The 23,775-nt window shown below is 37.4% G+C and overlaps 1 protein-coding gene across 5 annotated transcripts in view; it reads left to right on the top strand.

Moving 5' to 3' along the window:
* The window catches only part of CPT1A (carnitine palmitoyltransferase 1A), a 78,804-nt gene that overhangs the window by 32,254 nt on the left and 22,775 nt on the right, over window positions 1–23,775 (top strand). For 3 of the 5 annotated variants that reach the window (XM_035898771.1, XM_009645952.2, XM_035898819.1), the window contains 13 exons: window positions 534–611; window positions 1,287–1,394; window positions 2,440–2,527; window positions 6,725–6,920; window positions 8,049–8,237; window positions 9,325–9,430; window positions 11,359–11,475; window positions 12,332–12,496; window positions 13,784–13,918; window positions 18,275–18,427; window positions 19,506–19,610; window positions 21,659–21,751; window positions 22,856–23,769. In XM_035898771.1, coding sequence (XP_035754664.1) covers window positions 534–611; window positions 1,287–1,394; window positions 2,440–2,527; window positions 6,725–6,920; window positions 8,049–8,237; window positions 9,325–9,430; window positions 11,359–11,475; window positions 12,332–12,496; window positions 13,784–13,918; window positions 18,275–18,427; window positions 19,506–19,610; window positions 21,659–21,751; window positions 22,856–22,942 — 1,620 coding nt within the window. In that variant the 3' untranslated portion in view covers window positions 22,943–23,769. Of the gene's footprint in view, window positions 1–533; window positions 612–1,286; window positions 1,395–2,439; window positions 2,528–6,724; window positions 6,921–8,048; window positions 8,238–9,324; window positions 9,431–11,358; window positions 11,476–12,331; window positions 12,497–13,783; window positions 13,919–18,274; window positions 18,428–19,505; window positions 19,611–21,658; window positions 21,752–22,855; window positions 23,770–23,775 lie in introns of those variants that run through there. The other 2 variants (XR_004842574.1, XM_035898876.1) reach the window with 2 other exon arrangements.

Below are 23,775 nucleotides of genomic sequence, written 5' to 3'. Positions count from 1 at the left end.
CAGCAGGCCTGGCTACCCAGGTAGTTTAGAAGAGTGATTTAGGACAACTTTTTCATATAGAGCAGCTAAAGCATGTGGAAGAGAGAGAATTGTAACAAGTTGGGTTTTTTCTTTTTTTTTCCAAAAAGAAAACCCAAACCTAAACATCATAGTGAGAACTATTAATATAATTCCTTCCTGATATATTATCTAACATCTAGCTATACCCAGTAGCCTAAGATGAGCTACAATGTCCTGGCAAAGGCTGCAAAACATTCAAGAGATCCGATACATTTTAAACATTAACTAAAGATGCTGACTTCTTCAGAAGTTTATCAGAGAGCTACAACTGAACTTAATTCTTTCACCCCTTTTTTGCTGTTTTGCCTAAAGTTTAACACAAATAAGGGTTTGTTTGCCTTTAAGTAGGGGGCATGCTGGCACTTTCCTTCCTGTTTCTGTATAGAATGTTGTGTTGTGGAGTCATTAACACAGAAGACACAAGCTGTGGAAATTACAAGATTTTATTGCTTTTGTTTTCCTTCCTGCTACAGGTTAGTGATTGGTGGGAAGAATATATCTACCTTAGAGGACGTGGACCAATTATGGTTAATAGTAACTATTTTGCAATGGTAAGTAAATAGTATAAACACCTTATGTGTCAAAGAAGCACTGTAAAATTTCTGCCAGGTATCTCATTTAATTATATCTTTCTGCTTAGAAATGCATTGCCACTAACTATGTGACCTTTGTTTTTCTTTCTTCTAGTATAGCCTGTAAGCCAATGTCTTCAAGTACAGTGCTATCTTAATAACAAACTTAGCACATCTCCCACTTAGGCAAACTCATGCAGTAATGATACACAGTTTTGTGCTTACTGCAACAAGCAATCTTTCAAAAGCTCCATCTAAAACTTCAGGGGTAACACAATTCAATGAGGTGTGCGTACTCATATTTGCAAATATCTGTATGGGAAGTAAAATTATAAAACACTCTAAAAGCAAAAAGAGGAAATATGGTAGTCTCAGATTCAAGTTTTAAGTAGCATTGTCTTTTCTACTGGAATAATTAACAGCTATCATGTATGTTTTAAGACTGATGCTGTTTTAGGAGATTGTGACTGTTGAAGAAATTTAAGTTTCAATTCATCAACTTGCTGCACTAGTCCACTTAATATGTTTTAAAGCCTTTTCAGTATTGACCAGGATAAAGTTTAAGAGCATGGATGAGAAGTACTATCAGTATTTATTTTTTTTTTTAAATGTAGTCTGGTAATCATTAACTTATGATTCTTATGTACTTTACAGGACTTCCTTTATTTATCTCCCACAACCCTGCAGGCAGCTAGAGCTGGTAATGTTATCCATGCCATCCTGCTCTATCGGAAAAAACTGGACAGACAAGAAATCAAGCCAGTATGTATCTCAGTTTAAATGGCTTTTGATCTTTTTCCGGCACAATCTGTAAGAAGTTTCCAGAATGGGAGAGGAGAGGAATGTCAGAACTATATGTAAGATGTAACTAAATTTGTGGTCCCAAACACTTCAATTGTACGCGAGTAGAAACTACCAACTATCAAACATACAGGATTCTGTCACGTCAACTACTTGCAGTGTTTGAAATTAACGTACATATCTGATATTAAAGGTCTTTTCCAACCTAAATGATAGTATTTGCCCAAAAGACAAATGGAGGCTTGTACTTGCATTTGTTAAGTATTCTGTATAACAGATGTTATTGGTATGTGCTAAGCATGTAATGGTACTTTTGAGACACTGAAGTCTGAAAAGTCTGTGGTATCATGTAGTGTGAGCACAAAGGGTGGTTGGGACAAAGGCCTGGACCGTGAGGCCAAGAGTGGGCCAGTGGCAGCCCAAGTATAGATGATGATAAAATCCTCTGTTGCACTAATGTCTAGGTAGTAAAGATTGGCAAGGTGAATCCATTCTAAATTTCTGTTCTGTTCAGTAGCTGTGCTGTATTGAACAAATACTGTGGAAATAATTAAGTAGTTTTGTTGAAGGTGATGGCAGAGATGTAATTAGTCGTATGTAACTACAAATCTGAGAAATGTGAACTTTTGTTCCTACACAGCCAGAAATAGCTTTAAAGGAGGAAATTAAGGGGTAATGCATGCTGCACATACAAGTTTTGCATCTGGACCAGCCATTGAGAGCCCTTTGGATTTCAGATGCTAGCTAGCTTCAGTCATCCCTCCTGAAGGGTGAACTTTTGGTAGGGGTGGGGAAAAATACAGCTACTGGAATGTCAGTAGAATCTTCCACATGTAGTTCAAAAAAAGACAATGAAAAGTGAGGGGGTCAGAAAACAACCCTGAGTTGATACATTATAAATCTTACTGTTCTACAGCCTGTCTTTAGCCAGATCCTGTTTTTTTCTTTCCTATTTGACTTGCTAATTGTATATGCAAATTTATATTTTAATATATGTTTACCACAGATTCTTCTGATGGGATCTACTGTTCCACTCTGCTCAGCTCAGTGGGAGCGGATGTTTAATACCTCCCGTATCCCAGGAGAGGAATCAGGTAAGTAGGGCCAGCCGAGGAGAATAAACATCATAATGGAATTCAGTTTTGGGGGTATTTTCAGCTAAACTGCTGTTTTTCCAGATGAGGATCTGACAGACACAAGGACACACCAATACTGTGTTCTGATGCTCAGGAAGTAATGAATTGCTGTAGAGTGCATAAATGTTTTTCCTTTTAGGGTAATTTTGAAATTTCTTCAGTGTTTTTTGTTTCTTCCTTTACTTGAATTAAAAACTAATTTCAAGAAACTGTTGTCTGCCCTGTGTTTTTAATTTATAAATAACCTTTACTTTTTTTCCATTCTATTATTTCAGGATCTTTTGATATCCATGTTTTTATCTCTGTAAAAGTTGTGTTTTCTTATCTCAACCATTTAAAAATCTTTTGCTTGCTTGACTTTTCCCTTTTTCCTTTCAGCTTATGATTCACAACAACATTCCAATATGTTCTTCTCCATATGAACATACGTTCAACACTAGTTGTTTAGAGGTTTTGGGGCAGCTACAGTCCTAGTCCTGTCAAGGTTTTCAATGTCACTGCTACTTTGACCTTTTGTATGCACTGTAAGACATCTTCTAAGTGAAATCAACTGTGAAAGGACTGTGTCCAAAACTTTCTCTGTAACACATTCAAAAAATATATACTCTGGGTTTTGTTAGTTCCTGCCTGCCCTGCCCTAACTCCCAGCAATGGTCCGATTGTCCTAAGCTATGAGTAACTACGTCTTCATGTAGTTTCACTAAGTTTAATGTTGAATAAAGGAGTGTACCTGTTGACTTATAGCAGGGTCATTTTCACCTGAGTCTGTTCCTGCAACTTCTGGTTATTGTGGGAGACTAAGGATATGTTTACATGATCACAAGCAATCATGTTAGTCAAAAAAGTTGTATCTGTGACAGTTCATATACACTTTTTCACTGTAGGTGTACATATGCTCTCATTGCATCCATTCATTAAACGCTGCCTATAGACATAAGAGCATTTCGCTTTAGTCATTGGCAAACCTTTGGTAAATTTTCTTGTTGTTGTATCTCAACATAAAAACATTGTATTTTTTTATGGTCACTACATCATCCAAGATCTTGAGGCTGATTCTTCTCCATATGGTGTTATTTTTCTAAAGGTAATGTATCCCTAAAGGTTCATCACGGGTTTCTCCCCAAGGTAGCCTTCAATGATCTCCATCAGCTTATCCTAAATTTTCCAGCCTCAAGCTGGTTGTGATAATCTTAAGTGGCTTTTTTGTTTTGTTGTGTTTTTCCCCTGAGTTTTGTCACTGTAAAAGGAGGCAGATTGCATCTAGAAATGCTAACATTTGTAGTCAACAGGTGGAAGAAAATGATGCTGTCCATTTTCTTGTTCTTTGAGAAGTAAACTAATGATTTCACAGCAGATTTGAGTGTAGACTTCTGTTGTGCTTGTGCTTTCTGCAAAAGCTTAAGCTACATCTAGGTTTCTCTGATCTGGTTATATGCTGAAGAGCCTCTCAAAACTGAGTTCACATGTTTATCCCACACTGCATCATTGTGGCAGCATCAGAATGAAGTACAGTATTTGGCAGAGTTATACTGACAGTCATGATTAGTGCAAAGGACAATCACTAGGAATTTGGAATGCAAGGGGTTATTGGTTAGTCACCTCCATTGGGAATGTGCATATGGGCTGTCACTTGAAGATAGGATATATTTTTTTGAGATCTGCAACTCACTCTTAGGTTTCAAGCTGCCTTTGAGCATGTTAGTCCCATTCAACTGCAGAATAAAAAAGAGTTTCTAAACAGGCATGGGGATGTGCCCACTCTTCCCTGCTAGAGATCTGACATTTGCTGTACCGTATGAAGTTGGATAAGGGGGGAAGTAGCATTGGCTAGTGGACAAAGCAGTAGGTGCAAGTGTCAGATAAGAATTTTACTCCTGGTTCTGCTGCTGCCCTTTGGAATTAATTAATTTAGGACTTAATTTCCCAGCTATGCCTTGGCTTTCTTTATCTGCAAAATAGAGATGATATGACTACTCCTTGATCATGAACTAGTAGCTTAAGTACACTAGCAAGTTTTAAAATCTCTTATTAGACAACTGTAATGTATGAGCTATTGTTATTTAGAATACTTTTAAGTACTGAGAGTGCTATCCTTGCCCCTTCCCTGTCCTCAATAAAATAAAAGATATGAACTGTTTGCATTTAGCTTTGGATTTGGTGTTCTCTTAGTCTGAAATGAGTTTTGCACAGAAGTGTAGAAGTGACCCATTCTAACTATAACACCTGATTAAAATACATCCTGTATATCTTAATTGTTCTCCTTGCTTTTTTCCTGCTTAAAGTCTTTCAAATGAAGGTACAGTCAGCATTTTAAGATTACCTTATTTTCCTCCTAAGCACTTCATGTTTCCTATTTTACTTTTTCAGTCTCTCATTGTTTCTATTTTTCTAAAGGAAAATCAACTTTTGTCATTCTGTATGGAGATAAGTGAGTTAAAGACACTTTCCCTGGATCTTCATGAGCAGCTTGATTTCTTGCCCCCTTATTTCAATTATAAGTATTTTATGTATGTTACAGTTCCTAAAGGAACAGCATATTAAGGAAAAAAAAAATTCTGTGGCATGTCTTCATGCTAGTTGGTGGTAAAACCTTAATGAACGTTATATCCTGTAACCTGAACAGTTGTTTAATCTTCATGTCTTTTAATAAAACACACCGTGGAGTTAACCACTTCTTTTAAGTAGGGAAGAGCCTTTACGTCTTTCCATTCCCTTTTTTTTTTTTTATAGGAAACCCATGCAGCATGTTACATGCATCTTCAGATGTACATAAATGACTTCTTGGACAGGCAAGAAAAAGGAAAATTTTTTTTTTTGTATTACAACAAATCTGTACTCCAGGTGCATAAATCTGTATTTAGGCCCATAAGTAAGGTGTCTGACAGGTAATTGCCAGGGCTCAACAACTGCTGTGAAGGCAGTTGTTGATGTAGATGACTAATGATCTCACTCTTGCTTTTTATGCTCAAGAGGTGGTCATTTTTGTATGGACACATCATGTACATGAGACAAATACTTGGTGTCCTGACTTAGGTTGGGATTAATAGAAAAAGTTGCCTCACTAGCTGATTGCTTTGCTGCTTCTTTCCTCCCTTTGTGGGGTTTCTCCTCAACTTACAACCCGTTGTATTAGTGTACTTGACTGTTGGAGTGATGCTTCTGCCAATCCTAGCACTTTTATCACAGGCATTCTATCTTTGGCAGAAATGCAAAGTGGATAGCTGAAGATATGATTAGCATAAAACTGCTTCTGATCAGTGGATGGAGCATACCTACCAAAACTTCATGGGTAGCTGAGAGCACACAAAGTATAGAACTCCTTCCTGGTACAGTGTTTCTCAGATCTCTCAGAATCATGACTTACAGCCTCAGCCCTCATTTTTGACATTTTTTTTTTCTTCATCTCAGTAGTGTGTCTTTTCAGATTCATAGGAATATAACAGTTCTTTGGGGTAGTGAAGGAATTCAATTAACAGTTTTCATTAATTGAGGGCTTTTCCTGACTGCTGTAGAAACCATCTGTGGTTTGATGCAATGCCTTCATGACTAGGTGCAGGCTTATCTCAATTAAGCCATATAGATAATAAAGCGAGAAAAATTTTGTGGCCTATGTTTCTGTTTCACTGACTTTCATAAGACTACACTTTTTTTTTTTTGCCATAGATGGAGTATTCACTCTGCATCTGCCAGAAAAAAGTTCTTTGTAAAAGAACAAAAGCTTATGGTACTAAATTTGGGCTCTCTTAAGACCCCACAGATTGTACGGAGTTCTCTAACACTTGAATGCAGATGATTAAAAAGTACCTTTCCTCAGACTCATCTAGCGTGTTCTTTTGCTGACTGCTTAATCGGGCTACACTGCTAGTGCTCACTTTTCAGATACAGAAATACAGATTTAGTTGCTTAATATTGGCCTCCAGTGTGGAAACTGGTGGTGCTATGTATGCAAGTGATTATCGTATCTGACTGTTTCATGCAGGAATCTTTATGCTGAAATAACATGGGGGAGAAGTTTATTCCTCACTATTTATTACTTTGTTACAATAAATAAGCTGTGGCTAACTGGTAGTGCATGCAGTAGGCATTTGATGTTATTTAGTGTGTTAGCGTTTGGAGCCTTCAGCTTTGTTTTTGCATATGTGATTGCAATTCTAGATACTCTCCAGCATGTGAAAGACAGCAAACACATTGTTGTGTATCATAAGGGCCGTTACTTCAAAGTGTGGCTGTACCATGATGGTAGACTGTTGAAACCCCGCGAAATTGAACAGCAGATGCAAAGAATTCTCGATGATGATTCAGAGCCTCAGGCTGGTGAAGAGAAGCTAGCAGCTCTTACTGCAGGAGACAGGTATGGCAGTTACTATTTTTTAAAATTAATTTTAATATTTACAAATTGTTGCATAGCATGCTAATTGAATGTTGGCTTTGGAATTTTAAAGTAGCCTACGGTCAGTTGATTATACCTTAATCACTGGTTTTGTATATTGCTAACATGTAACAGGTCTTCAGTCATTTGTAGCTATATGGAGTTACAAGTAATTTTGCAGTGGCAACCCTGTATGCAGATTACCTATACTTAGCTGGAGAAGTTTGGTTTGATTGTGGTTATCATAAGAGTGGTAACTGGAAGCTTTACGGTATTACACATTGAACTACTTGAGTTTTGTATCTGCTCTGGGGTTCACTAGCATTTTAAATCTTAAAAATTTTTTAATCTTTAAGATGGAGAATGTGAATTCGTAACTGTTATTCCACACTCATGACTTGCACCTAGAAAATAAAGCAGTGTGTACTCAGTTGGTTCTAGGTGCAAGATCATTGAATTCAATTAAATTAACAAACTTAGTTCAATCTGTCTAGTTGTTTGTGGACAAGGGAGAGAAAGAGCTGTGAATTTTGATATGTTTTCTTATTAGGAGTCCATCTTTTTTCTCACTTTCTGCTTTAAAACAAACGGAAATATTTTTTTGTTGTGAAACCCATGTAAATTTATAAATAAATGTGACACAACCATACAGAATTTACATTGTTCAGGACTTCTTCAACTTCAGATCTGTTTCAGGCATTTACTATGGAACTTTTTATTTACAGTTGTCCAGACTCTTAGATTTCAGTGCTGCAACGATGGATATTAATATCTGTTGATTGTGTTCATTATTGTTACTATTTTCTTCTTCCATATAATATTTTCTTTTGTTCAGTTATAAATGTAGATGAACTATGCTACATGTACTGCATGCTGCAGAAATGTTGACTTTCTGAGGATTAAGCTTCACACGTGTGATATGTTGAATTGGTTCCTAGGATTACATTGTACATGTATTTTCAGAACTTTCCACTTCTGATATAATTTAAATGCAATGAAAGTAGTTGCTCAAATTGATGAGAGTAGAAGGAACGTCTCATAGCGATCTTAAGAGTGCTAAAACATTGACAAATTCACATAATGTGGCTATAAACCAAATTCTTTTTGCAGAGTACCATGGGCTAAAGCTCGGCAGGCTTATTTTAGCTGTGGAAAGAACAAACAGTCCTTAGATGCTGTTGAAAAAGCAGCATTTTTTGTGACATTGGATGACATCGAGCAAGGGTACAGGAAAGAAGATCCAGTGAGGTCACTGGATGCATATGCGAAATCCTTAATGCATGGCAGATGTTATGACAGGTACAGTATTGACTCTGGAAAATGCTTTCTCTTTTTTAGAATTTCACAATTCATGTGGCTAATACATATGAATTAGTGACTTATAAGATGATTTCGTGGAATCACAGAATGGTTTGGGTTGAAAGGGACCTTCGAAGATCGTCTAGTCCACCTCCCTTGCCATGGGCAGTGACATCTTTCACTACATCAGATTGCTCAATGCTCTGTCCAGCCTAACATTGAACACTTCCAGTGATGGGGTATCCACAGACTCTCTGGGCAACCTGTTCCAGTGTCTCACCACCCTTGCTGTAAAAAAAAAAAAGGTTGTCCCTTATAACAAATCTAAAGCTACCCTCTTTCAGTTTATATCTGTTGCCCCTTGTCCTGTCACTATGGGCCCTGGTAAAAAGGCTTTCTTCTAAGCCCTCTTTATATATGGAAAGGCCAGAAGAAGGTGTCCCAGAGCCAGACTAAACAACCCCAGCTCTTAGCTTTTCTTCATTGGAAAGGTGGACCAGCCCTCTGACCATTTTCATGGCCCTCCCCTGGATCCACACTTAACAGATCCATGTCTTGTACTGGGAACCCTGGAACTGGATGCAGTACTCCAGGTGGGGTCTCGTAAGAGCAGAGTAGAGAGTGAGAATTGCTTCCCCTCGACCTGCTGGCCATGCTGCTGACTCCAGGTGGGGTCTCATAAGAGCAGAGTAGAGAGTGAGAATCGCTTCCCCTCGACCTGCTGGCCATGCTGCTTCTTCTGCAGCCCAGGATATGGTTGGATTTCTGGGCTGCAAACACATATTGCTGGCTCGTGTCTTAATTTTTCATCCATCATTACCCCTCTGCAGGGTTGCTCAGTCTATTCATCCCCCAGTCTATTGATACTGGGGATTGCCCTGACCCTGGTGCAGGATTTTGCACTTGGCCTTGTTGGACCTCATGAGGTTCAAATTTATGTCTATTTATTTAAATAAGCTATTATTAAGAAAAAAAAAAGCCAAGAACTAGTGCATTTGAATGTGAATTTTTGAGAGAGATAAAATTGCAGTATAAAAATGCTTTTGAAATGTGCAAAACCATAAGCAAATCTTAATTTCTTTTGTAGGTGGTTTGATAAAACATTCACTCTTATAGTATTCAAAAATGGCAGAATGGGTCTGAATGCAGAGCACTCTTGGGCAGATGCTCCTATTGTTGGACACCTGTGGGAGGTAGGTGTTTTGTACTAAACATTAATGCAGATGATAATGTGATGTGGTCCATGCAACAGTCCTGAAGCTCAGCAGTTACTTTCAATTTCTTGCATTCATGTTGCTGATGAGTGATTATGGGCTTGTCTCTACAGCGACTGTAGAATTTAAAAAAAAAAAAAACACAAACAAAACCCACAAAAAAACCAAAACAAAACCAAAAAAACCCCAACCTTTGCTTAAATGTTTGCTGTCCTTTAAAGGTCTTTATTAACAAAACCAAAAAAACCCCAACCTTTGCTTAAAAGAGAAGTTTGCTGTCCTTTAAAGGTCTTTATGGCATTTTAATGAGCATAGATGTCTTCATAGAAAAGTGATACAGCTTCCCATCTAATTTGTTGATATTACTCTATATCAGTAGATTGTTGCCTTTTTGATATGGTATTGTATTTCGCATATATATGCTCCTGAAGCACTTAAGCTTTCTTGTGCTATAAAAATCCCACACTTACTTTGAAAACTTAAAGAAATGGTACAGAGTTTAACTTTTCCTCTAAACCATTGTTTGATAGGCTGCAGATTGATGTGCTGTTTATATTATCTCTTGTATTTATTTTGCAATGAATGGAGCAATTCTTGTCAGATTTGTTCATCATGAGCTTAGTTTATTACTTGAAATACTATTTGATTTTTTTCTTTTTCTTTTTGAAGCTTAAACCCATAAACAGTTATGTGACTCAACCACTCAAAACTGTTTCATAAACATTAGCTAATTCTGATTTCTTTATGTGCAAATGGGTCTCAGGTCTGACTGGTGCCCCAAGTAGTTTTCCTGGTTTTATTATATGAGCATTTCCATGCATGTAAGAACAAAAAAATCCTCATTGCATTCTCTAACCAGGGAAGAGAGAAGGCCAAACTGATTTGAGATTGACTTGACAGTGCAGTTTAGACTAGCTCAATGGAAGAGAGTTCCTTTTTCTTTTAATGAATGAGGTTATATGCTTTAGTTTATAACTCTGTACTTAATATTAGTTGGTTCGTTTTCTGCTAAGAATTAATATAAGTAAAAAGTAGGATTTAATTTCCTAAAAAGTTATCTGTTGTTAGCTCTTTATAGATTGTCTGATTTTAGAATAGAATGGATTAAGCTTTATTTCATAATTGGCATGTTCTGACCACTAAGTGAGAAGATTAATTTAAAAGAAGAGATTAGAAATATATATTTAGAACATGCAATAGTTTTTTGTGAAGCTGTTTCTTTCCATATTGTGCAGATTCAAATCTAGGTTTTTTTTTTAATTTTTTTTTTTTTTTTTTTTTTTTACATTGAGGATGTTTGAAATCTTGTAAGACAGAGGCTTTTTTGTCTGTTGTTGCAGTTGTATTGTTCATCTTGGAAACATTCTACTTCCCCACCCAAGAGCTCTAGTGCACATATAAAATAAACTTCAATTTTGAGTGGGATGCACATCTTAAAAATTACTAAATTCTTGCAGATATATGCACTTACTTTGAAATAAACTGCTTCTTGAGGAGCAAGTTTTGACAGATAACAAACCTGCAGAAATTCTCTAGAATCTAAATTGAACAAAAGCTGTGAAATCTAAGACTCTTAAGACTGACTTTTTTTTACTACTAGTAAGTTTGAGGAGGGTTTTTAATTGAAACATTTGATTAATTCAGTAGCATCTACCAAAATGCTGTGTAATTGAACAGGTGATTGTGCATATCTGGTATTCTTCCCACTCAGAACACAAGTAAAAATGTCTTGAAATAAGAGGTAAACCAGAGGACTTCACTTACAGCTATTTCCAGTATTTGGAAGCAGATTGTATGCTGTATTTCACTATGTAGTGAAAATGGGTTATACTGATTTCACAATGAAATACTAATTCCACAGCAATATGTAATGTGTTGCAATTCTGAAGAAGTATCATTCTTTGCAGAATGTAATGGCAACTGAATATCTTGAACTGGGCTATTCAGAAGATGGGCATTGCAAAGGAGATATCAATCAAAATATTCCTATTCCTACCAAATTACAGTGGGAAATCCCAGAAGAAGTAAGTACAGAACAGCTAGTGGTTTGAGGAAGAAGCTCCTCTTTTCCTGAGCAGTCAAATAATTTAAGTAATTACCGATAACCCTATAAATCAGCTTTAAATTCCTTTGAGTCCTGTAAGACGTGTATTTCATGTGTGGACATTTTACTTTAAAAGATATCAGGGGGTTTAAACATCACTCTTTAAAAATTTTGGCCAGGAAATGCCAACTTTTTGCTAGAAACTTTCCTGGTTGGCAACATGTCAAAAATAAGTGGCCACTTATTTTAAGTAGTAACTGTATTAAAACGAAGTTTAAGTTGCTTGAGGTTTCATTATTATCATCTCAACAAATGCTCTTGTGTAATAGTTCTTTGAGATTAGCTGGGTTTTTTGCGTTAAAATAATACGTTTTGGGTTTTTTTTTATTGCCTGAGTTCAAGCCAAACTGCCATAATCTATTTGGATTTTGAATAAAAAGGAAATGGTTGGTGATATGTTTAATTAAGCATGTATGTCAGATTGGAAGCCACACAATTATTGCCATTTTATCTCTGTAGGTCATTCTTTTATGTTCTAGTGATCTGAACGGTCTTAATGCTGGTGGTTTTTTTTAAAGTGTAATTTTTGGACTCCAGATGTGTATTGGCTTAAAACTTACTTTTTATTAACTTTTGGAATTTTAACTTTCCGGCAGAGATTGCTTCTCGTCTTTCTCCAAAGGGAGATTATTTAGATAATGGTATTCCTGGCATGCATAAAGGCAGCAGTTCTTATAAATTAAAAATACTTGCACTTTTTCAATGGTTCTCTCAAATGCCATTGAATGCATGCATATACACATATGTGCATTTATTTATTTATTCATTTATTTTAGTGTCAAGAAGTGATTGAGAGGTCTCTGAGCACTGCTGTAGCTCTGGCAGATGATGTGGACTTCCATTCATTTTTCTTTGGTGCTTTTGGGAAGGGACTAATAAAGAAAGCTAAAACCAGTCCTGATGCCTTCGTGCAGCTTGCCCTCCAGCTTGCTCACTATCGGGTAAGAAGAACAGACTGTTTCTGGCATATAGAATCACATTAAATTGGGTATAGCATGTTCTTGATTAAAACATGTCACTGCAACGTACTTTAGAGTAATCTTGTGCTGCTTGTGCAAGCTTATTAAGGGCATTCGATGGAAATCGGTACAAACCCTAAACAGATTACTAGCTAGAAATTAAGCATCCAAAGGTTGGCGTATTGACACTCGTGCATATTTTTCTCTCCTGCTTAGTTGGTCTATCCCTAGGCATTTTGGACTTGAAAGAAGTAGATATGAAACTTCTAGTAGCTGTGGTTATACTCGAAGCAAGGTTATACTCACCTTTTAGTTTGGAGTCACCCTTAATTCAGTAGGTATGGACACTCCCTAACAGGATTAACAGAAATGCCTGCCTGTATTTTCTTCTGCAAGTTCACCTTTTCTATAATGTGCTTTCAGAAAACACCAGTGTAGCAACATGCATGTTTTTCATTTTGCATTCTAGTTGTCACTGTTGAGATACTGTTCTACTCTTTTTCTTTTTGGTTCAAGTGATTCCAAATGATTTTTTGAAACATCCAGATTTCCTAGCTGCTATCACCACTTATAGTCTTTCTTACTATTGCTTAGGGTAGCTACATGGCAAATAGTTTGATTACCTACCCACCTCTTTTATCTAGAACACCCATCCTCTTAATCTAAAACTGAAGAGACTTTCATGATCTGTTCTGATGTGTATTTTAGACAGGCAGAGTTGCTAACGTGTTAGATAAGCTTCTATCATTTGGCAACTTTTAATTTGTAGATTGTGCACATCTACAGGAAGTATGGAAGCTACACCTTCTGGATATTGGAGACTGTTTTCAGTTCTCACATTCTTGAAAATCCCCACACTGGCATGCATCTCCATGCTATTAAACTTGTATCTGTACATGGTTTTAAGGATGTTGCAGTTTTCTCGATTACTTACCACTGTTGATTAGGAAGCCACTGAACTTTCAAACAGGTTTTTGATAGCCTGTAAATCAGCTTCTGTTATAAACTGAAGAAGACTGAATATAAAATGCAGAGGGGTAGTCCTTGCTAGTTTGGTTGTTCTATTAGTGTTTATCAAATCCTGCTACTAATCTTATTTTTGCCTTTATTATCTTTAGGTAAGACTGCTAATGGTGGGCTACTAAAAACTTAATGTTGAGTTTAACTTGTGGAGTGATTCATATCCTGTGTGCTTACCTTGAACAGTTGATTGAGAAAGAGTGGCTAAGTCTGGCTAAACCTGTAAGTTCTTATTTCTCCCTTTTCAAGGACATGGGAAAATTTTCTTTAACATATGAAGCCTCTATGACACGCTTGTTCCGAGAAGGGAGGACCGAAACTGTTCGTTCGTGTACTGTTGAATCATGTAATTTTGTTCAAACCATGGAAGACCCAACTGAAAGTGTAAGTTCACAGTGCTGTTGCCTTATACAATCCATAAGGCACATAAATTATCACTAGATATCCGTATAAGTTCCCAAATAGTTTTTAAACACTTAGAGTGACGCCTTTGTTTTTTAGGAAGGAAGAGCAGCGTAAGGTAATTGTCTAAATTTTCTGTTAATATGGCAGAAACTCAAGGCTATTCCAAAGAGAATGGCAGTTACTTGGCTGAATATGCCATTTCTTACAGTTTCTGAACTCTTGAAAACTGAGATGACTTGTGAAAATTTGTGTGACTTGTAAAACTCAAACATGGATTTGTAAAACAAGTAATATACTGATTGGGCTTTCCTTTCTGATGGGGAAGCAAGTATTATTCACAGGAAATAAGTAGTTGCTCTTATATGTTGATTTCAGTGGGCTTTTTAATCTTTCTTGTGGTGTTCTGATTAGCAAACAAATGAAGCATGGTCTAGGGGAAAACTTCTTGATTTGGAAAACCTGGACAAAACTGGTTAAAATATTTGCTGCCAAAATGGAAGGGTGGAGGACAGTTGTCTTGAGGGCTGCCTGTTCTTTAATCCACTGCTAGTCATCATTTTCACAGATGCAGTTGATGAAATAAATCATTACATTTGCAGGTTTTGCTAGGCTGAAGAGGATTTCAATTTCTTCAAAGTCAATAAAAATTTGACCCGAAAAAGAGGGTTTTGTTAAATAGGAATGTACTCAAGGTATTGTATCCAGGCCTGAGTAACAGCTGCATGGGTAGAAGTTCTAATGAAAAAGGTCTAGGACTATAATAATCAGTAATTGAACACTTACATAGCAGTGCTCACTTTAGTCTTGCCCTTTATTTTTAGTAGTCTCTTGTCTCTGCACTTTTTTTCTAGTACAGCATTAGCTGGGGTGGTGTGTTCAGTTTTGGACACCACTTGAGGTATGGATGGATTGGAGAGAGTCTAAAGGAGAGCAAGAAGGATGGTTAGAAGCCTCTGAAGAGGATCTGTGAGGAGAGTCTGAACTTAATTATTCTTGCCTAGTCTAAAGAGAGAACACTGTGGGAGAGGTAGGGAGCCAGGCTGTGCTCGAGAGGATAAAAAGGCTGATGCAGAGATGATGGGAGCAATCTGTTCTCTGTCCCAAGAAGTAATGGACTTAAATTTCAGGAAGTAACACATTAGGGAAGCATTTTCTGCTAGTAAGGATTATGAGTAAGGAGGGAAATAGTCAGAAGCCTGAAACAGATTACTTGGGGAGGTTGTTTTTTCGCTTTGAAAATCTTTAAAAGTAAGTTACATAATGGTCCTTCAGAAAAGAGCTTTAGTTGATTGGGTCTTAGGGCAGAGAAGTCTAAGCAGATGAACAGTCGAGGTTCTTTCTAGCCCCATGATTCTATGAATAATTGTTACTGCAAGAAAATAGATGCTTTTTTCTCCCTCCTCTTTCTAGAAGGTCTGTGTAGGTAAAATCACCCATGATTTCTCAATACGCTATGCTAGAAGCTGTGATTAGACCAGTGCAAGTCTGGAAATCCAGCCACGTCAACATGTCATATGCAACTGTATGGCATAGCTACTGTACAACTACTCTGTGTATAGAAAGTCATTTTAACATAGCAGTTAATTCTGACATTAGGAACTACTCTGTGTATAGAAAGTCATTTTAACATAGTCCTAATGTCAGAATTAACTGCTATTACATCTCTGCAGTTAACATCTGCATTTTTGTTAAAGGAATAATGTAGCCCCACATATGGCAAGATCATAATGGCTACTACAAACATGATTCTTTTCAGACTTCCTGACTTATTTACTGCCCTTCATCTGGAATGATCAGCCATAGAGCAGAGGAACCCTGCCTTCATAATGCAATTTTTAGTTTTTAAGTATTATGAAGATTATATTACATACTACATGTATATACTATTTTTAAGAGTTGTCTGCCTTTACTGCTTGCTTCTACTTTTCTCTGGGTTTTTTCTTAGAATTTTTCCTGAGCACCTGTATCCTTCATGGACTATCCACAAAGCTTTAGTCCTGAATGCCAATGGTAGGCATGCTTGGAATGACAAAAAGTGATTTATTATTTTCTCATGCTGAAGGCAAATAGGCTCCTCACTGTGACCCAAATAAGTAAAAGTTTGAAGGGACCCGTAAGGATCATTGAGTCTAACTCCCTGCTCCTCGCAGGGCTAACTAAAACTTACCCGTATGACTAAGAGCGACATCCAGATGCTCCTTGAACTCCAACAGGCTCAGTGCCCTGACCACTTCTCTGGGGAGCCTCTGCCAGGGATCAACCACCTTTTCCCAATGTCCAATCTGAGCTTCCTCTGACTTGGCTTCATTCCATTGCCTCATGTCCTGTTGTTGGTCACCAAGAGAGAGGAGATCAGCACTTCCCCCTCCACTGCCCCTCCTGAGGAAGCTGTAGACCGCAATGAGGTCGCCCCTCAGCCTTCTCTTCGATAAGCTGAACAACCCAAGTGGCCTCAGCCGTTCCGTGTAAGTCTTGCCCTCTGCAGGGCTGCTCTCCAGCCTCTCGTCCCCCAGTTTGTGCTTATAACCGGGATTACCCCATCCCAGTTGCGGAATCCGGCACTTGCTCTTGTTAAGTTTCATATGGTTGGTGACTGTCCAGCTCTCTAGTCTATCCAGACCTCTCTGTAAGGCCTCTCTACCCTTGAGGGAGTCCGCAGCTCCTCCTAATTTAGTATCACCAGCAAACCTACTTCATGTACATTCGACGCCTGCATCCAGATCCTTTATAAAAACATTAAAGAGCGCTGGCCCTAAAATTGAGCCCTGGGGAGCCCCAACTGCTGACTGACTGCCAGCCTGATGGAACCTCCTTTCTTATAATTTTTTGAGCCTGACCTGTCAGCCAGTTGTTCACCAGACATATTATGGACTTGCCTAGCTGTGTGCTGGACATTTTGCCCAGAAGGATGCTGTGAGAGACAGTTTCCAAAAGCTTTGCTAAAATCCATAAAACCCTACATCCACTGCCTTCCCTTGGTCGACTAGATGGGTGACCTTGTCATAAAAGGAAATGAAGTTAGTCAAACAGGACGTTCCTCTCGTGAACCTGTGTTCCTTGTGACCAATGACTGCATTGTCTCTCAGCTCTTTTTCAAGAATTCCCAGAATAGCGTTCTCCATGATTTTACCTGGCACTGAATTGAGACTGGCAGGCCCGTAATTACCAGGGTCTTCCTTCTTATGCTTCTTGACAATTGGGACAACATTTGCCAGCTTCCAGTTGACTGGGACCTCTGCAGATTCCCAAGACCATTGAAAAACAACGTAGAGAGGTCCCGCAATGGCATCAGCCAGCTCTTTTAGTACCCTGGGATGAATCCCACTGGGCCCTGTAGACTTATGTGCCTCCAGCTGGAGCAGCAAGTCTCAAACAAGTTCAATGTCAGCTGGGAGTTTATCATCCCCCAGTCACGGTCTTCCAACACAGGGCTCCAGAGGTCCCAGGGCCATTCATTGGTGTTGAAGTCAGAGGGGAAGGCAGCATTAAACATCTCTGCTTTGTCCACATCCCTACTTGTGAGGTGACCGACCTCATAAAGTAATGGACGTTATCATCTCTGATCCTCCTCCTTTTGCTGTTAACATATTTTATAAAGCTCTTTTTGTTACCCTTCATGGTGCTGGCCGGCTTGAACGCTAATCAAGCTTTGGCCACACAAATTTTCTCCCTACAGTGACAAACAGCATCTCTGTAGTCCTCCTGTGTTGCCTGTCCTTGCTTCCAATGTCCATGCACTTTCCTTTTCCACCTAAGTTCTAGAAGAAGATCCCTGCTCAGACAGCAGGCCGCCTGCCCCACTTGTTTGACTTCTGACACTTTGGAATTGCCTGGTTCTGAGCTCTTAAGACAAGGCTTTTTAAAAAATGATGAACATTCATGGACCCCCAATACCTCCAGTGTTGTCAGTTTGCCTTCTAAAATGCCTGTTGCAGTTCCAGCTTTTCTTAAGTCACGTTGAGATTTGCTCTTCCATAACTTTTTAAGACCAGTGTCTCTGGGAACTAAATACGCATTAATGTAGTAAACTTTAGGTGTAATCATGTGTGATCTAACCCCAGAATCAAACTTAAAATGCAAATTTGTTTTCCTTATGCACTGTTTACAGCAGGTAATACTTTCTAATACTTGAAACTGAATGCATGAGGTTGAAAAGGCAGAGGATACTAGTGTTCTGTGTTAGTTGTGTGTGTTGTCTTGTACTTGACCCTTAAGTGCTCTAGGCTTGAGAGCCATTGCTGCAGCTTAGTTTCTGCACCTCCATCCTCAGCACAGTTCACTTAACTGATTTTTTTTAATTTTTTTTTTTCCCTTCATCTTTTTTTCCATTGTTAGAATGAAAATAAGCTTAAGTTCTTTCGGCTTGCTGCTGCCAAACATCAGCACTTGTATCGTCTTGCCATGACTGGTGCTGGCATTGACCGCCATCTGTTCTGCCTTTATGTCGTGTCAAAGTACCTTGCTGTAGATTCTCCTTTCCTTAAAGAAGTAAGTGACTTTTATTGATAACTATTAATTAGAGTGATAACTATTAATTAGTGTTTACTTAGTGTTGTGTGGTATCTGCTTACATACTGGTAGAACTCTGGTTTTCCTATGAAAAAGGGTAAGAGTGTAGCTAGCATTGCTGGTAGATTACAAGTTAGTTTCATTTTGCTTTGTGTATACGCTTATTAATAGACATAAATAATGCTTTCTGTGAGCTTTGTAGAATAATACATGTAATTAAGGCTTGCAAGAAAGATATAGTCAGTATTAGAAAAAAATATTGGTTGCTTGTGGTTTTTACATATTTTCAAGGTAGCATAACAAAGGCTGTGTGTTTTCTCTCAAGAATGTTCTTTTGGAACTGTGACAAAATTCATTTTCTTTTAAGTTACTGTGAGTTAAGGGAGCTGTATATTGTGTTTTATTTATTTTTAATCTACAACATTAATGTCGCTGTTTATTACCATGATAAAGCTTTATTACTTAAACTACATTTTAAGGCTGGGTTATATAAAAGTAATTATGTTGCACTTGTTCATGTTTTCTGATTAATAAAAAATGTGTTCCAACTTGCCTCCAAATTAAACTACTCGCATTTTTCTGCTTGCCCTCCTAAATGTGAGTAGTGGCCAAGTCAAGAACAAAACAACTTTCTACAGCTTCTGTAGACTTTTAAGCTGCGAGTGTATTGTTAGAGATTTTACAAGCTTCTGATTTGCTGTAGTATCTTACAGGGATTTGAATATGGCCATTGATGATCTTGCCGTTAACAAGACCTGTTATGCAGAATTTACCAGGCCAGATTAATCTGTTTTGAAATAGCATTTCTGCTGAAAGAATTTATATTCTCTTTGAGGAATTGACATCGCGACCTTATATGTTAATGGTTTGCATATCAGGATAAGTTTAGCTGTTTCTTTTAACCTTAATTGTTCATTCCATTGAAATGGGAACTGGAGTTATCCTAAATATTGCTTTAATGAGTGCTTTCTAACTTATCTTGATTAGTTTTTGAGGAAGTTGCATGTTCTTAAACAGTGTGTTACATTTGCGTGCATCTCTTTCATATCTAATAAAGGTTTTGTCAGAGCCTTGGAGGCTGTCAACGAGTCAGACGCCACAGCAACACATTGATTTAAAGAAAAACCCTGAGATGTTATCCTGTGGTGGAGGATTTGGACCGGTATGTTTGCTAAATACAAGTACCCCTTTAAAGAAGTTTTATTTTGAATATGCCAGTTTAAAGATTTCAGATCTGTAATACCTTCATGTTCCATATCAAAGATGCAACACATGCTTTTAAATGCGTATGTCTAATGCTTTCCCATGATGTGGATGTGCTCAGAAAAGTCTGCATCACCTTTTTCTCAGATGCCGCTACAAGAATGGATTATTCTTAAGGAAATACACAGTTATCAAATGTGGGACAAGGCTCCATGGCAGAGAGATCTAATAAACTGGGGGCTTTTATCACATTATCTGTGCCCAGAGCTTCTGTACATCAGGCTATTATTACACTGACAAATGTCTTATTACTTAAAGTAGATTTTAAGGCTGGGATTTCTAAAAGTATTTATACTTGACTTGTTCTTTATGTTTCCTGATTAATTAAAAAATGTGTTCATGCTTTCCTCCAAATTAAGCTACTCGCATTGTTCTGCTTGCCCTCGTAAGTGTGAATAATGGTTAAGTCAAGAATAAAACATTCCACAGCTTCTGTAGACTTTCAGGAAACTCTAAAAACTGTTAGAGATTTTACAAGCTTTGGACTTGCCTGTGGTATTTTTCTGGGTTTTGTACATGGCCACTGATGATCAGATTGTTGTTAACAAGAGCTGTTAGGCAGACTTTATGGGTCTATAGACTAGATGAATCTGTTTTCAAAAAGCATTTCTGTTGAAAGAACAATGAGAGGGATCACAGGACTGCTCTTTGCTATACAGAAATTAGAATGAGAGGTACAGTGTATTTTGGCTGGTTTGTCAAGCTGGAACTTTTTTATGTATTATTATTATTAATAATAATAAAAGTTCATGTTTCTGATACAGCTTTCAGTAGTTCTTGAAGGTGGAATGAGTTTAAACTGCAGTATCAAGGAAGCCTAGCTATTGCAATGTTGCTCCTTCATGAGAAACTGGCTTGCTCCAGCAGATTATAAAGTCAGTATTTAGAATCACCAAAAAGGTGTGGTCTGGCAATAAAATAGGATTTTGGCTATAGGAATTTCTAACATTTTTTTTTTCCTTTTGTTGTTGCTAATGCTACATTAACTGCTCCCTTCTTACTGTTTATTCATTCCTTTGATTTCCTTCCTTCAGTTGTCTGCCTTTCCAAAGAACCCTGCTTACATTTCCCTTCATCATTTCTTGTATCCTTACAAAAACTGTGCTTTGGTTTGCTGAAGTAGCCCCGAGATTCAGTACCTCAGGCTTTCCATGTATGTGTGCTGTTTGTTGGCTTTGGGGTGTTTTGTAAGTGTTCTGTAGAATGTAGCCCTGTGGCACTAGTGGAGAGAAGATAATCAGACTGCTTAGCAGCAGTGTCAGCAAAGAGCTTGAAGGTTGTGATCCTTTGAGTTAGGAAAGAGAGGAAGGAGGGTGGCAGCAGGATAGTCTGTGTTTACTATGCATACTTTAAATACAACATCAGACTGAAACTTGGGAGAGTTAATGCTGCTAATGTTGAAATCGGACCAGAGCTCTGCTCGTGATACTGGTGTTCAGAATCGTATCTCTGCTGTAGAGTTGGATGAATTTGCCTTTGGGCATATTTTCATAATACAAGGCTTGTATACTCCCTATTTATATACTGTATTTGTTTACATCTGCAGAATGATCCCATGAAATAGAATGTTTAGGTATACAACTGAGCTATTTCATTCCTTTCTGCTTAAGCACTAAAGCTGTATAGCTGCTTAGGACCAGACCTTGATTGGATAAGGTTTTTTAAACAAGTATTCTATTTCAAAATACTAAAGCTGGGGTCTTTTACAGACATATATTCAGAAAATTTTAATTCTATACACTTCAGATCAGACCAGAACTGTTTCCTTAAGCAGAATCAGTCTTCAGAAATGATGCATTAAATGTGGAAGCTTAATTTTTGCTTGAGGAGAAATTGCAACTCATTTTAAAAACTGCACCGTAAGAATTGTGTAACTATCTATAGGATAATTTAGGAATGGAAGGAAAGAGAGTTTAGAACCTGTTTTTCTCTTCTTTCTTCCCCTAGGTGGCTGATGATGGTTACGGTGTTTCTTACATTATCTTGGATGAAAATTCCATCCATTTCCATGTGTCCAGCAAAATATCTTGTCCTGACACGGTAAGGCTCAGTCCTTTCCTATGGTTTAATAAGTCTGTTCAGCTATCTGCTTATAAAATTGTTCTAATCATTGTCTAAAAAATTTAGTAGGACTTGCAACATACAGTTATAATGTGTTTTTTCTTTCTCAACAAATGCTGTTTTGTGGGGTTTTTTTCACTTCTATAAATATTATGAATCAAGGAAACCATATTCTATTTCACTTATACTTTCAAGCATAAAGAAAGCATGTGGCCCAAGGTCATTTTTACACATGTGCAGTTCCCTTGGATCTCATGTAATTATTCTTATCTGTCCCAGAAACAGTAAGATGGGTGTCTCCTCATTTTTGTTGTTACAGTTCTGCTTTGATTTGTCTCTGGCTGCAGTCATAAAAGACAGTAAAATGTATGCTCCCTATTCTTTAAATCATCTTGGTTTAAATAATACTGAAAGCTGGCCCGTAAGTTATAATCCATGCTTGAGAAACATAATTAATCAAAAATTTATTAGAATAACCCCCATTACTATGTAGTAGATGTCATGTTGTTGCAGAGGCCTGCTTTGAGTGAGCTTCGGTTCAGCTTTAGATTTTTATGACTTTAATAAACATGCTGAGTTTGTTCAGGATTACATAGCTGAACTAGTTTTTCTCTTTTGACCTTAACTTGTCTGAGAGATCTGGGTGCCTTTGGTTAATCATTAAAGATTAGGAAATCGAACTTTGTTTTTTTCATAGTTCAAATTGTTCTTCAGGTGCCTGTTAGCTTGTACTTTAAATTTCCCTGTATTTTTTTACTTAGTAGTCAAGTCAAAGGTCCATACAGAAAAGGCAGCGTTTCACGTGTGTGGCCTTGATATATCTGATTTCAAAAGGAGATGTCAGTTCTGTCTGTAGGAAAGTAAATGCATAATGAAGAACTCATTAGTAATAGCACAAACTGGAATAATTTGTATAAAATTAAAAAAAATTGTGGTTTAAAATCCCCATTTTGTGGGAAAATACATGACCTAATTCCATAAACTCCCAAATTACAAAATGTTAAAAGGTTCCTTCTTTTGCCTAAAAGATAACTGTTTATTGACAGTACAAGTATTTGGTTTTGTTTTTTGTTTGTTTTTAAGGATTCTCATCGTTTTGGAAAAAACATCCAAAAAGCAATGGTTGACATCATGGGTTTATTTAACCTTAGTAAAAACTGTACCAAGTGATTTGCCTTACTGGTGCCAAGCAATCTCCTGTTGTTGGGATGAGAACTCTTCTGAACAGTGAATGAGAGCAAGGTTTGTCAAACGGTAGGCGGTGAAGAAACTGAGTCAACGTTGTCTTGATCACCTATGAAAACCTTAGCGGTGTATCAAATATTTCATTATTTTTTCAGTAGTTTGGAAGAGTTTATTTCCACAAAGGATGACTTGTGAAATCTTGTATGTTTCTAGGGATGAAGTATAGTATCATTGCATGAAGTCATGTATATTCTAACTTGTGCAGTTTTCTCTTAATTTCTATACACTTGCTCTTTTTTTTTTTTTACTTAATAGTCTACTTGTATTCCAGAATCCAAGTGATAAAACATGCCGTCTTAAACTCAAATACTAGGAAAAGTTTGATTTGCTATGTATTAATAGCAGAATGTTCTTCAATGTATCTGCTGCTTTAGGTCAATGAATGACAAGACTTGTGGCCGTTTACCTTCTTTGTTTTTTGGGGGGTTTTGGGGGGGGAAAAAAAAAACTCACAGTGGGTTTTACTACATTGGGTCATAAAATGTGTCACCTAATTAGCAGGTATTACATATTTCTTATTACTTACAAACATAACATGTTTGCCACATTGTTATTTTATTCCTGTATAAAAAAATGGACCTGTGTGCTTGTTCATGAGAGTGCCTTAAAAAAAGAAAGATCCTAAACCCAGGAAAAAAGCTTATGCTGGGAGTTGGTTTTACATTGTCTAAGTGGTGAAGGTAGTAGTAATGCAGATCTAGTTTTCAAATTATAAATTAGGTTGATGTGGCATAAGTAGACTTGAATATATTGCCGTA

This window comes from Egretta garzetta, unplaced genomic scaffold, assembly GCF_000687185.1.
Source record: "Egretta garzetta isolate BGI_Z169 unplaced genomic scaffold, ASM68718v1 scaffold840, whole genome shotgun sequence".
NCBI lineage: Eukaryota > Metazoa > Chordata > Aves > Pelecaniformes > Ardeidae > Egretta > Egretta garzetta.
The sequence above is the reverse complement of the archived record's forward strand: the minus strand, read 5'-3'. Positions and strand labels throughout refer to the sequence as shown.